This window comes from Emiliania huxleyi (assembly GCF_000372725.1).
Source record: "Emiliania huxleyi CCMP1516 chromosome Unknown EMIHUscaffold_173, whole genome shotgun sequence".
In the NCBI taxonomy this organism is placed as follows: domain Eukaryota; phylum Haptophyta; order Isochrysidales; family Noelaerhabdaceae; genus Emiliania; species Emiliania huxleyi.
Genome location: NW_005200853.1, coordinates 180150 through 193164, shown reverse-complemented (window position 1 = coordinate 193164; position 13015 = coordinate 180150). Strand labels below are relative to the sequence as shown.

Here is a 13015-nt window from a genome sequence, read left to right as displayed (position 1 = left end):
CGGTCCAATGTTTCCCTCAAGAGTACTTCTCTCCTACCCCACCCTTCCACCTTAGATGTGTCGGACCATATGTGTTCACGGCGAAACGCTGTGAATACATAACGCGCCCCGTCGAGCTTACGGCGGGCGCGCTGCGGTCGTACGCCTCCCAAGTCATATGCCACGGCGTTCGGCCTAGAATCAGCACACGCGCCTCTGCTCGCTAAGACTCATCCAATGAACTGTACATCACCCTGATAAGTGCGAGATAGGGCTAGACGTTGGCGGGTAGCCCGAGAGGAGAGTGCCCGTAGACGCCTCACAAGACCCCACGCACGATCTCGTCTGTGCCTCGCGGCCGGCGAAGATTGCTAGAGGCGGAGCAGTCTGCTCTAGCCTCACACATTAGCCCCTGTCGCCTGTGTGTGTTTGTTTGCTGTTGTTTGTCCCTTGGCACCGCGGGTGCTGGGGGGGGTGGCAGGGGGAACGTGGCCTTGAGTGATGTGTACGTCCACTCAGGGTGTGTGGCAGCCCAGCTGGCTGAGTGTCTTGTGAGCTTGTTTGTGTCTGTGTGTCGCTCGAGCGTGTCGTCATCATCTGTCTCTCGTCCATCCATACCGCGTTGGTGTCCAGTCCGAGCCTGACTGTTCTTCACCTTCCTAACATAACATAACATAACTTTAGGAGGAGATGCAGGTGTCGCCACGACAGCAAGCGGATGCTTTCCTTCGATCGGTAAGGGCAGCCGAAGAGGGAGGGAACGAGCTGGGAATTGAGGGGCGGCGCGGCGCGAGGCGGCGGCGCGGCGCGAGGTGTGCTCGCGTGGAGGGGGCGACAATGTGACGGTTGGGGCCGCAAAGCCAAGATGGCTGCGGCGTGACGCCGTTACTCACGGTGTGAGATCGAGTGTTTGTGTCCACAGTACACCCGTTTTAGGTTGCAGGCCCGCGTAGGGCGAGTGATTGTCTTGCCTGGGCGGAGTACAGGTGTGGGAGTGTCGAAGAGTGCGGTAGAAACGTAGAATTTGAGCTTTTCTGAGACGAGAAAAGCGAGGCTGAATCGCTATCTCAGTGCGCGCGCCGTGCATGTATAGGAGGGGGAACGGTGGCGGTGTGGTCGAGGTGGAAGGAAGCGGAACCGTAAGGCGATGGGAGGGTAACGAGGCGGGGGGGTGGCGGGCGGGTCGGCGGGGAAGCGGCGGCACGGCGGCACGGCGGCAGAACGGAAGGGCGCTGGAGGGCGGGTCGGACGGCTGAGCGGGGGTGGCAGCAGGATGGAGGCTAGGCGGCGGTACGGCGCGGGGAGGGGGGGTGGCGGATGGATCACGAGGGAGGAGAGACTCGGGCGGGCGCGAGCGAGCGGCGAGGCGGCGGGAGGGCGAGGCGAGGGTGGTGGTGAGTGGGTCAGGAGGAGGTACAAATTCGGGCGCGAGCATGTGAACGAGCAGCGAGCAAGCAAGGCGGCGGGAGGGTGACGAGGCGAGGAAGGTGGCGGATGGAACACGAGGAAGTAGAGATTCGGGCGATCACGAGGAAGTAGAAATCCAGGCGCGAGCGGGGGAGCGAGCGAGCGAGTGGCGAGGCGGCGGGAGGGTGGGGCGAGGGTGGTGGCGGGAGGAGGGGGCGAGGGCGAAGGCAGGCAGGCGATAGGCGAGACGACAGGGCGGCGGGCAAGCTGGCGTGGGAGCCTGTCGAGGACTGGGGCTCCACTCGAGGTCATGTTCATAGATTCCAAAGCATGTTAATAGCAAAGGGGGTAAAAGGTACCCTCGACCCTCACGCCTGCAACCCTCGCGCGATACAGCATACCACTGCTCCGCAAGAGACACCGTTGCAGGGCCAACCCCCATCGCCATCCATCGTAGAACATGATCTCGAGCACTGCCCCAGCCCCTCAGCCACTACACCATCATAGTCACCCGCGCGAGCCGCTCGATGCGCGAGGCGAGATCGAGGCCGGCGTAGTGCTGCTGCATCGACCTCTCTCGCTCCTGCTCGTTCCAACCAAAGATGCAGCCGATGTCTGTGATGATAGCGCCCGTGACATCGCTGGTGTCCCGCGCCACCTTGTCCGAGAACCGTCGGTTTGAGTGGTGGGCAAACTTTAGGACCGGGTTGCCCGCTTCATCCTCCTCAACCGCGTTTGGTTCTCCTCTGTTTGCTACTAGTCCATTTCAGTCTGGGGGTTTCTTTTTTCGGAAGCCTTCGTTGTTAATAGAAAAAGGCGAGAGGGGTCCCATGTCATGGTTGCAGACAGACAAGCGCACTCACACCGCCCCCACACCCGCACCCCGCCGCCCCGCCTAGGCAGGGAGAGAGACGAGAGAGAATGGAGCAGCCCGAAGGAGGGGGGACAAACCCGTGTGGGAGGGTAAAGGTAGCGGCGTCACGCTGTTCCTTTCGGTTTTGGGTTTTAAAACTCCGTTTCTTACTGTCAATGTTTTTTGTCGTAAGATTCTTTTTTTGAAGTGACGCGTCCCAGCCCCGTCCATCGGGCCCCGTCCACTCTCGGGAGAGCATGTGCATGGCTCCGCCAGCACATGCGCTCGCCTCCCTCGGGATCGAACCCGAAGTCCAGCTCCGTGGCAGCGGCGCCAGCAAGAGGGTGTATTCTGGGCGCGTAGCCGCCACCAACGAGCCGGTCGCACTTGTCTCTGCGCCGAACGACACGTACGAGCGAGAGAACGAGGTCTTCATCCGCCTTGGCAACGACCCTCCGCACCCGTCGCTTGTGCTCGCACGTGCCGCCTGCACGGTTGGCGCCTGCACGTACTACATCGCGGACCTCCTCGTGACCGACCTCTTCGATCTGATCACCGATGGCGGTGTTCTCGGCGAGCAGCGCGTTCTCGGATTAGTCTCGCAGCTGCTGAGCGGCATGGTCTTCATGCACCGCCTGGGCGTGGCACACCTCGACCTCAAGTTCGAGAACATTGGCATCGATGCCGCTGGCCGAGTCCGCATCTTCGATTTCGACATCTCGATGCTCGCTGTGCCGCTGCTCCACCCCAAGCCGGCGCTCGAGTGCCCTAGGCGCTTGGGCACTAAGTCCTATCGGGCGCCGGAGATGTGGCTCGCCAATGAAGAGACGCCGTGCGATCCGTACAAGGCCGACATCTGGTCGATGGGCGTCGTCGTCTTCTCGCTCCTCTTCGGCTTCTTTCCCTTCGACGTAGCCCGTCCCAGCGACCGCCGCTTCGTGGTGGCACGCTACGCGCAGGCTACGAACCAGTCGACGCTCGCGGCGCTCATCGGGATGTACCCGGGCAACCAGGAGGCGGCCAACACGCTCGCAGGCCTCTCGGGGCGCACGCGCAACATCCTCGAGGGCATGCTCACCATTGCGCCCGAGCAGCGCGCGAGCCTCGAAGCCCTGGCCGCCCTGCTGCCCGCCCAGCTGCAGGCCGAGTTCCGCGCCGTCGCAAGCGACTTCAACCCCACCGCGCCAGAGGCGTGGAAGCTCCGCGATGGTGTTGCGTTCCGCGACTTGGACGTCACCTGCTGCCTCCTTTTCCGCAGCCTGGACGACGCCGGCTCGGCCGAAGAACCGACCAAGACGGAGTCGATTGATGAGCTGTCCAAGTGCCCCCTCGTTCCGCCGCGCATCGTGCGGCAGAACGTGGAAGCGGTCGCGTGACTTCGTCACGCTGGTCCACTGGTCCTGGTGCTGGCACTGTCTGGTGCTGGTCCCGATGCCGGTGTGCCGTGTTGTACGATTCTGTCTTTTTTGTGTCTGACCTTCCCCCCTTGTTCATATGTGGGTGTTTTCTCGGTCGTCGGTCGAATGGTGTTGCATGTTCTACGTTTCTTTTTACTATGGGGGAATGCTCTGGCCGACGCTACAAAGGGTATCCGGCCCAAGGAATCAAGACCGCATATCTCGTTGACGTTGTCGCTCCTGGGTCCAAAACGTAGTACACATGTGCTATGCCATGTGTCGCCCCTAGGGGCCTCCGGCTCCGCCTCATCTAGAAAACCCCGGCTCTATGAGATCATGGAAAAAAGCATGAAATCTATATGAAGCGTGATTTCATACCGGATTTGTGATTTCACAACGCAAGATTCATGGGCATGATATCACACTCCGACCGTGAAATCACAGCTGGCTGGCGCGAGCGAGTGTCCCGTGTTCATAGCAGATACATGTCAGTGTTCAGGCGGAACAGCGGATCCTCTGCGTCGAGAGCGTCAGCCAGGCTCGCTATGATTGCGGCCCGGTATCGCACCTGCTCGCAGCTCACTACCCCGTAGTGAGGGCTATTAGCGCGTGGGTGCCCCCTGTGGCGGCGGCTTCCGGGTCGCTTCGACCACCGGAAGGCCTCAAACGGACCGACCGCCTCGCGGGGGGTCAGGGGGCGGATGCGCGCAGCATCGAGGTCGTGCAACGAGTCGAGCCATCGGATGTAGCACAGCTGCTCTGGCCCAAGGTAGCGCGCGATAAAGCAGAGAATGAGCTGGCCGTACCACAGCTTGCCCTGGCCATCGACATCCACAGCAACAAAGACAGGGGCCTCGCCGGTCGGCCGCACCTCTTGCCGCGTCTCATCCTGGCAGAGGGCGGCGTGTAGCTTCGAGCCGCCTCGCTCTGCTGCGCGGAAGTTGGCAGGCCATCGCTGCACTGCCACGCCCGGTCGAACCTCAAGTAGCGAAGAAGTGAGGCTGGGCATTCCACCGGGGAACGAGGCGTCGTCGCTGCCGCCGCCCGTGGCTTGATGCAAATACAAGGCCACGGAGAAGGGAAGCTGAAGGAGGGAAGGGTGGATGTTTTGCGCAGCCCCAAGGTCGATTCGGCACACCGTCTCTCGAACCCCCATCAGCCGGCTGGGTGGGCCAAGCTGCGGCGACGCGAGAGGCGGCGGAGGCGCAGGCGAGGCGTCGGCCCGCTCCGCAAGTTGCAGCAGCAGCTTGAGCAGGTCGGTCCGACTGACCACCGTCGTCATCTGCTCCTCGGCACCGTGAGGGCCACGGTGGTAGTTGGTGCGTCTCCACGGCTCCTTGGCATTGCTCTTGTTGAGGAGCTCGCCGTACGCGTCGTTGTAGTAGAGCAGGCTCCCTCGCCCGGTCGTCCAGTCGGCAAGGTGCGCACCGGCAGCGTGGAACTTAATGGAGTCCTCAAAGTGCTCCTTGCCAAAGAGGGAGATGGCCAGGTCCTGCCACTGCTCGTTCAAATCTGAAGCGTATCGCAGGCTCCCGTCAGTGTGAGCTCTGCGGTACATGAGCTCCAACCACTCAAAGTAGACGGTGAAGAGCTCGAGCAGCTGGGGGCAGCCGGGGGAGATGTCGACGAGGAGCAGTCGCCAGAAGCGGAGGATGTCTCTCAGCGTGTCGGCAGAGGCAATCTGGCCGAACTTCACAGTTCCCTCCCATGGGTCGAGTGGATTGATGTAGGCTCCGTACAGGTAATGCGAGATGCCTCGCGAAAATGCGCATTTGGTCATGTGCAGCGGGACGACGCGCGCCGTGATCCAGGCATCGATCTGCTTGCCCAACGCCTTGAAGTCACGGGAGGAGAGGCTGCTCTGCATCAGCTGGAAGGTGCACTCCATCAGCTTCTGGCCAGTGCCGTGCTCGCAAAAGTGCATCAGCGGGATGGCCGTGCCCTGGAAGACGTCCAGGCCCACCACCTCAAAGGCCGGGTTGGGATCAGGGTGGAGCCCGAGAGGCCGGGTGTGGTCCGCGCGCGCTGCCGCCGAGTGCGGGTGGAGAGCCCATGCCCGACCGATGTGCGCACGCTGGGTGGCGTTGCTCCGCAGGTCAAAGCTCTCGTGTGACCAGAACCCCGGCCCCTTCCTGGCGTAGCACATCCAGCACGCCTGGTTCTGCAGCGTCTGCGTCACCTGCGCAATCTTTGGGTAGTCGAGCGACAGCCCGAGCACCACGGGGTAGATGCGCTCAGCCTGGCCGTGCGCGCCAACAGCGGTGGTACCAACCAGGGAGATCATGCTCCTGTCTCGCATGCCACTGAACAAGTGTCGCATCTGCGCGCGAAACAGCAGCTTGCGCACAGTTGTCTTGCGCGCGTCAGACACCTCAAGCATGGCTCGGTCAGGCACCTTGGACAGGTACGAGAGGAGCATTCCATTGGAAGGCTGCCGGGCCTGCTCCAGTGGAAGAGCCAGGCTGGTGACGGACACGGGGCAAGCCGAGCGCTCGCCGTTCTTGGTGAGATTTGTATCGTCCCAGTACAGCTTGAGCGCAAAAGCGATGGCCGAGGGGTCCCGAGCCTGGATGGCGCCACAGAGCTCGAGCAGCACATCGCCCGAGTAGGGATCCGCGTAGACGCGGTCACCACTGCTGCGCTCGACGAGCCGCCGTGGGCGACAGTGCTCCGGCGTCACAAAGCGGAAGAGGAAGCGGGCCATCGCATCCAGCTTCCGATAGTGCATCACGACAGCGACCGGCGGCTCACCTGGCGTCAGCTCCACCTCGATGGTGACTGTGTGAAATCGAAGCCCGAGTTTGTCGAGCAAGCCATCCACCACCGCTCGCATCGGCGACAGTCCACGCCGTGCATCAATCAGCAGCGGTTGGAGCGACCCGACCGTGTCCTCCTGCTCGCGAGCGATGGCCGAGGGCGCGTCATGGTTGGAAGTGCCGATGAGCTCCTGGTGTGCATACCACCGGAACGTGCGCATATTGCCAAAGAGTGCGCCCAGCTGGATGTCAGCAAAGTACGGCGGCGGCAGAGGCGGACGCGGCGACACTCGCGGCTCGCCTGGCTTCCGCCGAGCTTCTCGGCGCTCGTGCTCACGCTGCGGCTGCTCCGCCTGCTGATCTGCGACGCGATGCGCGTCGCGATCGAGTACCGCGTGTGCTGCTGCGTCGAGGTCGCCAGGGTGTGCGTCGCGGATGTGCCACGAGAGCTGTGTGTAGCTACGGCAGACGCGGCCACAGTCGGAGCACACGAAACGCGCCAGTTCTTCGGTTGTTGCGCGCTCGACCAGCTTCGCTGAGACAGAAAGAATTTCGTGCATGCCTTTGTTATTGCGAGGGAAGACGCATATTCCAAACCTGCAAACCACCTCGAGCGAGTTTATCGTTCCTCAGGGCAGCTCCATTCCTCCATTCACCGCGCGCTGAGGTCGGTTTATTCTCTTTCTCTCTCATGGATGAATGGCGTCTTGGTGTGCACGTTGTGTGCAGTGGTTAAGAGAAATTAGTTTATACACGACATGCTGCTGCCCCAAGCTGGCACCACCCAGAAAAGCATGTCTTGAAATGCGTCTGCAGCCTGCAAGCAGCCGTATTTATTCTCTCTCTCTCTCTCTCTCTTGAATGAAGAATGTTGCCGGCTTTTTTCGACAGCAAACTACTTCCCTGTACACCGAACACAAGAACAAACAAACAAAATCTCTCTCACAAGAACACAACACCTAGCCGCGCGATTCGCGCATTCGAGGCGGGAGCGGCAAAGGAATCTTCGGTTCGCGCTCGAAATTCACGGACCATGATCCCACGGTCGCTTCTTCAACCGTCTCTCGGGCAGACTTCAACATGCCTCAGAAGCGCCAGCGCCGCGCTCCCCGTGTCAACACGACACCCGTCACCGACCAAGCTGGCAAGACAGAGGCCAAGACGCTCCAAGACCTCGTCAACCCGGAGCCGACTGCCGAGGCGCGCGCCTGCTTCGCAGCGACCGCCACGCCTGCGCTGCGCTCTGAACGCTTCTTCCGTGCCCCACACAGGTTGACGCGCGCAGCGAGAGCGGCTCCTCGGACACGTCGTCGTACGTGCCATCCGAGCTGAGCTCGGCCGACGGCCTCGGCGGCGACATCCTCTCCTCCGCCGAGGGCTCTGAGGACGGCATTTCTGACCCCGAGCTCGAGGGAGACGAGTACGAGGAGGCTGCGCGGGCCGAGGACTCCAACGGCGCGGACGACCCCAACCGCGAGTTCAACCAGGCGCTGCTCACGCAGGCGATCACCTCCCGGCCCAACAACATCGCGACCGCCCTCGTTTCGGCAGCTCATCCCGGCGGTCGGCGGCGCCGCCGCCGCCGCTGCCGGCCCGGCCGGTGGCGGTGGCGGCGGTGGCGGCGGTGGCGGCGGTGGCGCTGCCGCGGCGGGCGCCTCCCCGTACTGGCAGCCTACTCCCGACCGGCGGACGTTTGCCGGCAAGCGCCACGTCGTCATGCACGCCATCAAGGTGTCGCCGAGATTGCCCGAGATTGCCCAAGATTTGCTTGAGATCGATCGAGATCGCCCGAGATCGCTCCATACAAACGCCTGAGGCGCCATGTCATTGTGCGCCCCATCCAGGTGTACCTGCTCGCCCACCTTGACGAGACCGTTGCCGGGCTCTCCCTCGACGACATCCTGCCGGGGGTCATCGCTGCGCTGCCGCTGCCCGACAACACCGGGTCCAAGGTGCTGCTCAAGACGCAGTTCAAGCAGAACCTCCGTGCGACGCTGCGTGAGGCGGAGTCGGAGCTCAACACCGACCTCCGCAACCAGTTGCTCCTCATCTACTCGGGCATCATCCACCGCGTCATGGTGCACGCCTCCAACGCCACTCTGCACGCGGCGGCCAAGGCGGAGCACGTGGCGCTGTTCGCTGGGCTGGTGGCAGCGCCGCCCGGCTTCAAGCTTGAGGGCGAGGACGAGTTCATGTTCGCCTTCCACGCCGCCGTCGACCCGCAGAACCACACGCTGCTGGCCTTCGCGCACAAGGAGTGGCCCGCGCTCATCCAGCAGTACCTCACCTTCCTCCCGTCGGGCCGCTCGCGCACCATCACGCTCAAGTTCGTGGCGTACACGGTGATGTCGCTGTGGCAGACGCTCACCTTCGTCCCAGACACCGAAGGTGCGTGCGCACCTTCTGCGGCGAGAGAAGTCGCCCACACCTCACCAGTTCTGTGATCTGTGCCTGTGCCTGTAGGCGTGCTGCAGTACGGCAAGCGCAACCGCGAGACAGGCTCTTCCGCGCGGTTCGAGAGGATCAAGGCGTGGCTGCTCGACGCCGACGCGTGCCCGACCAAGTGGGAGCCGCTGCTCCGCATCCGCGAGGCAGCGGCCTAGGCGGCTGTGCCAGCAGCCTTGCGCCAGGGCGCTGCCAGCGCGACTCATCGCGATCTGGGGCCGCTCAGGAGGCGCCGCCCCGGTGCGAGGCTTCCTCACGAGAGACTAGGCCTCTAGGAGCGAGAGGCAGCTACGAGCTGAGCCTTTCCGCCAGTGGTGCATTGCGCGCACCCGCGGATCTCGCGCCCAGTCTCTCTAGTTTCTCCCACTCTCTCTGCATGTCATGTCCCTCGCGCGCTATGAATGAGTGAGTGTGTGTGTGTGTGCACCGCTTGCGCGGCGCGGTGTACGCTCTCGCCTCATTTATCGAAGCATGTGGGACGAAATAAAATGCATGCTGCCTGTGGGGCTGGGGGGACCGTCGTGCTAGCCGCACGGGCGTGCCCCCCGGTGTGTGATTTCACAGCGCGACCATGAAATCATATGCTGTGAAATCAGGCGTGTGATTTTCATGAGAGAGGAGTTGTGATCTCACGGTTCCATGACTTCATGGCTAAAATCCATGATATCATGGAAGGGGGGAAATTCAGATGCCTACGGCTCTAGCCCGCCTCCCCCCGGGAGAGTGCCCCCGGCGGCGCGGAGCCAGCTGAAACCGGTCTCTACTCTCTGCGCTGGGGTTCCTTTTGGGGGGGGAAGACACCGTGAACGGACGGAATTGGTACAAGAAAAGAAAGCCTGGCATCCCAGACCGCGAGACCTCTAAGCCAGTCCGCCTGCCCCCAGCCCCCACTCTTTTACCAGTGTCCCGTGTCCGGCGTGGACGCCTCTCTAATCCTCATCGATTATCACCCATCCTCCTCCGTCCTGCCCCGCCTCACCGGCGGCGGCGGCCTCGGCGGGCTGGACGGCCTCCTCCGCCTGCTCGCCCGCCTCGCCCTGCCCGGCCTCCTCCTCCTCGCCTGGCTCGACGGCCTGCTGCTGTCCGCCAGACGTGACGGTGATGGAGAGGCCCTGCGCCGACGCGCCGACGACGGCCGACAGCGCGTCCTCCGCCGCCGCCCCCTCGCCCTCCGCCGCCCCCCCGCCCTTGAGCAGGAAGCGGCCGCGCCTCGCGTCGTACGACCCGAAGAGCGAAGCGGTGAGCGGGTGCTGCAGCGGCTCCGGCGGCGTGTCGAGCAGCAGCAGCTCCTGCGGCACATATCCGATCCCGTCGCCGGGCCTGTGCGGGGGGTGGGGTGGGGGGACTTGTCGGGCGAGGTGAGGGCTGCGGTGAGCGGCTGGTGGGAGGGCGCGTGCTGGTGCGAAGCGCGTGCGAAGGCGCGTGCGAGGGGCGGTGGGAGGGCGGGAGAGCGGCGGTGCGGTCGGCGCCGGTCACGCGTGTCTGCGAGGACGTGGTAGAAGGGCTGCGTCCTCCCGTGCTTGAGCTGGCCCACGTGCATCGCACTCACCCACGCCTCCGATTGGCGGCACTCGCGGTCCACCCCGACGATGACGCCGCGGTAGTTTTGCCGCCGGTGGAGGAAGCACTGCCCCACGCCTGCAAATGAAAGGAGGCGGCCGCGCGTGAGGAGGACGCCGCGCGGAGCCGGCGAGCGACGCACTGCCCCGCGCCGTACGCGACGTCGTTCGGCGAGGCGGCGGCGAGGACGCCGGCGGCCGCGGCGGCGACGGCAGAGAGCGGAGAAAGTGCCGCGCCTGCCGCGCCTGCCGCGCCGGCGCTCTGCAGTGCCGCCTGCGCGCGAATCATCGAGTACTGTGCCTCGGCTGAATGGCTGCTAGATCGCTGTAGCTCAACGCATCTCGGCTGCATCTCGGCCGCATCTCGGCTGCATCTCGGCCGCATCTCGGCCGCATCTCGGCTGGATCGCGCCTGCGCGCTGTCAATCGCCGCCTCGCCCGCCGCAGTGGGCGGCGGCTTGTCGCGCTTCGGCGCAGCGGGCAGCGGGGTTCCGTCCTCGCCTGTCGGGGAAGGTTCCGAGAACGTTCGTGGGCAGGGGCGTGGCAGTCGCCGCACGCCGTCCTCGCAAGCGGCTCTACCTCGCGACGAACCGCGGCGCATCTCGGCGCATCTCGGCGCATCTCGGCGCATCTCGGCGCATCTCGGCTGGCCCTCGCGACGAACCGCGACGAACCGCGACGAACCGCGGCGCATCTCGGCGCATCTCGGCGCATCTCGGCGCATCTCGGCTGGCCCTCGCCGAGCGGCTCGCACTTGACGGGCAGCGAGGTCTCTTTCGCCCGCTCCGCCTCGAATGCCGGGTGGCGGCAGAGGCGGTCGGTGCGGACGTGAAAGACATACGCGCATGTCGAGACCTCCTCGATGAGAGAGATCTGCAGCCCCTCGCCGGGACCGCACGAGAGGCGCACCTGCAGGAGGGAGAGACGAAATCAGAGACGAAATCAGAGACGGCGCAGAGACGGCGAAGAGACGGCTCAGAGACGGGACTGCACACCTCGACCTCGCGCGGCTTTCCCGTCTTGTCGCAGAGCGTGCCGTTGCCGTACCGCATCTTGAAGTACGCGCGCTTGTTCGCCGTCTCGGACACAATCTCGCCGCGCAGCTCCGCCCGCAGCGTCTCCGCAACGCTCGGCTCCGCGCCGCCCTCCGCTGGCGCCTCGGGCTGCGGCTTCTTCCAGTACGTCCCGAGGATGTACTCCTGCGGGCGAAGGGCGGCGGCGGCCATCGGAGCTGGCGAGGGCGGCGGCAGCGAAGGTGGAGGCGGCGAGGGACGTGGCGGCAAGGGCGCGGGTGGGAACGAGGGCGGCGGCGGCGAGGGAGGCGGCGGCGGGCGCGACGGCTCAAGCCTGTGTGATCTGCCCCGGCCCTGTAGGGGTCGGCTTGCCGTCGGCGCCCTTGACCATGGCCTGCTTCTCCTGGTGGTACTGGCGGATGCGGCGCGACAGGCACACCTCGTACGTCCACCACCCCTCCGGCTTGAGGTAGCACTGCCCCACCAGCGGGCCGAGGAACTCGTCGACTGGCTGCGCCGGCGGCGCCGCGCCGGCGTCCGGCTTGCTCTCGTTGCTGGGCGGCTGCGGAAGGTGGCAGCGGTACTTCTTGCCGCCCTTCTTGGTCATCACCACGGTCCGCAGCCCGGCCGGCTCGGCGCCCTTTGGGTAGATGGCGCCCGTCATGAGCTGCACCGAATAGGCGGCACTCCGGTCCGTCGTGGAGATGGGCCGGCCGGCGGCCGGGAGGAGGGCAGCCGCCGCGAGAGCCGCGAGGAGCGGGCGGGCCGCGGCGGGACGAGGCGCGACCATGTCGACGCCCAAGTGCTGTTGCTGGTTTTGTGCAAAATAAAAAAACAAAAACTCCAAGGCCTCAGATAGGGCACAGACACGCTCTCGGGGCAGGGGTGGTGCGGAGGCGTCGCCGCCGCGCATACGCTCGCGCGGGGCGGCCTGGAGCCCACCTGCTGGCGTCGCCACGGCGCGACGCCCGGGGCCGAGCGCAGAGCCAGAGAGACCTGTGGCGAGGCCCAGGGGCTTCCAAACAACGAGCATCTCGACGACGAGCAGCTCTCCTGCGGCGAGCGGCGGAGGAGGCGCCTGGGCGAAGGGGCCGGCGCGGCGGCGCGTGGCGAGGCTGGCGAGGATCATCCTCAGCGCCCCGGCGAGCATGGCGGGGCTCGCCTCGCGGTTCTGCTCCAAGAACGGCGAGTGGAGCACGAGGTGCGCGCTGCCGCGCGTGGCGTGGCTGGCCCCTGCCCATGCTTCCATATTTTGGGCTGGCCCACGCACACGCCGCGGAAGCTGGACGTCGAGCTGCAGCATGGGCGGGCTCCGTGGTGAAAGGCAGCGGCTCTTCGTGATCAAAAGCGGCGCTCGAAGTCAGACGCCGAACATAGATGTCCCCATCAAGGGGACACACAATTCCAGCAATGGTTGTGTCCCCCTTCATCCTTCAGACCTCTTCCCACCCTCTCTTCCCCCTCTCCCCCCCCCCCCCTTTCCTCCTTGCGGCCGGCGTGTTACTCCACCTTTTCGCTTCCCCCGAGTTATATCAATGACTGCCACCCCAGGTTTATTTTTCGCGACCTCTCATGCTGGGCGAGGTCTCCACAGTAAGAAACCCTT

At 64.6% G+C, this 13015-nt stretch overlaps 3 protein-coding genes across 3 annotated transcripts; 2 read left to right on the top strand and 1 right to left on the bottom strand.

Annotated features, from left to right (window-relative positions):
• Nucleotides 1–2496: 2496 nt before the first annotated feature.
• EMIHUDRAFT_112653 (hypothetical protein) lies at nucleotides 2497–3615 on the top strand (the record flags this gene model as incomplete). The annotated part of the gene is made up of 1 exon (XM_005784080.1): nucleotides 2497–3615. One exon carries the CDS (start codon nucleotides 2497–2499, stop codon nucleotides 3613–3615), a length of 1119 nt encoding a protein of 372 aa, XP_005784137.1.
• Nucleotides 3616–7472: 3857 nt separating this feature from the next.
• EMIHUDRAFT_231501 (hypothetical protein) lies at nucleotides 7473–8995 on the top strand (the record flags this gene model as incomplete). Its single annotated transcript, XM_005784079.1, has 5 exons — nucleotides 7473–7568; nucleotides 7664–7933; nucleotides 8064–8123; nucleotides 8237–8780; nucleotides 8856–8995. The coding sequence occupies 5 exons, from the start codon at nucleotides 7473–7475 to the stop codon at nucleotides 8993–8995; spliced, it is 1110 nt and encodes a 369-aa protein (XP_005784136.1).
• A 640-nt stretch (nucleotides 8996–9635) lies between these two features.
• On the bottom strand, nucleotides 9636–12213 carry EMIHUDRAFT_468126 (hypothetical protein). Its single transcript, XM_005784078.1, has 4 exons — nucleotides 11744–12213; nucleotides 11392–11595; nucleotides 11151–11305; nucleotides 9636–10157 (listed from the first exon to the last, which is right to left on the bottom strand). The coding sequence occupies exons 1-4, from the start codon at nucleotides 12197–12199 to the stop codon at nucleotides 9767–9769; spliced, it is 1206 nt and encodes a 401-aa protein (XP_005784135.1). The 5' UTR covers nucleotides 12200–12213; the 3' UTR covers nucleotides 9636–9766.
• Nucleotides 12214–13015: the final 802 nt, after the last annotated feature.

Bases quoted from the DNA above. Each gene is read 5' to 3' on its own strand.
- EMIHUDRAFT_468126 (XM_005784078.1), bottom strand. From the start codon at position 12,199: ATGGTCGCGCCTCGTCCCGCCGCGGCCCGCCCGCTCCTCGCGGCTCTC. The intron at 11,306-11,391 runs GTGTGCAGTCCC...TCCCTCCTGCAG, and splicing joins GAAAGCCGCGCGAGGTCGAG to GTGCGCCTCTCGTGCGGTCC. The intron at 10,158-11,150 runs GTGCGAGCCGCT...CCCCCCGCACAG, and splicing joins GAGACCTCGCTGCCCGTCAA to GCCCGGCGACGGGATCGGAT.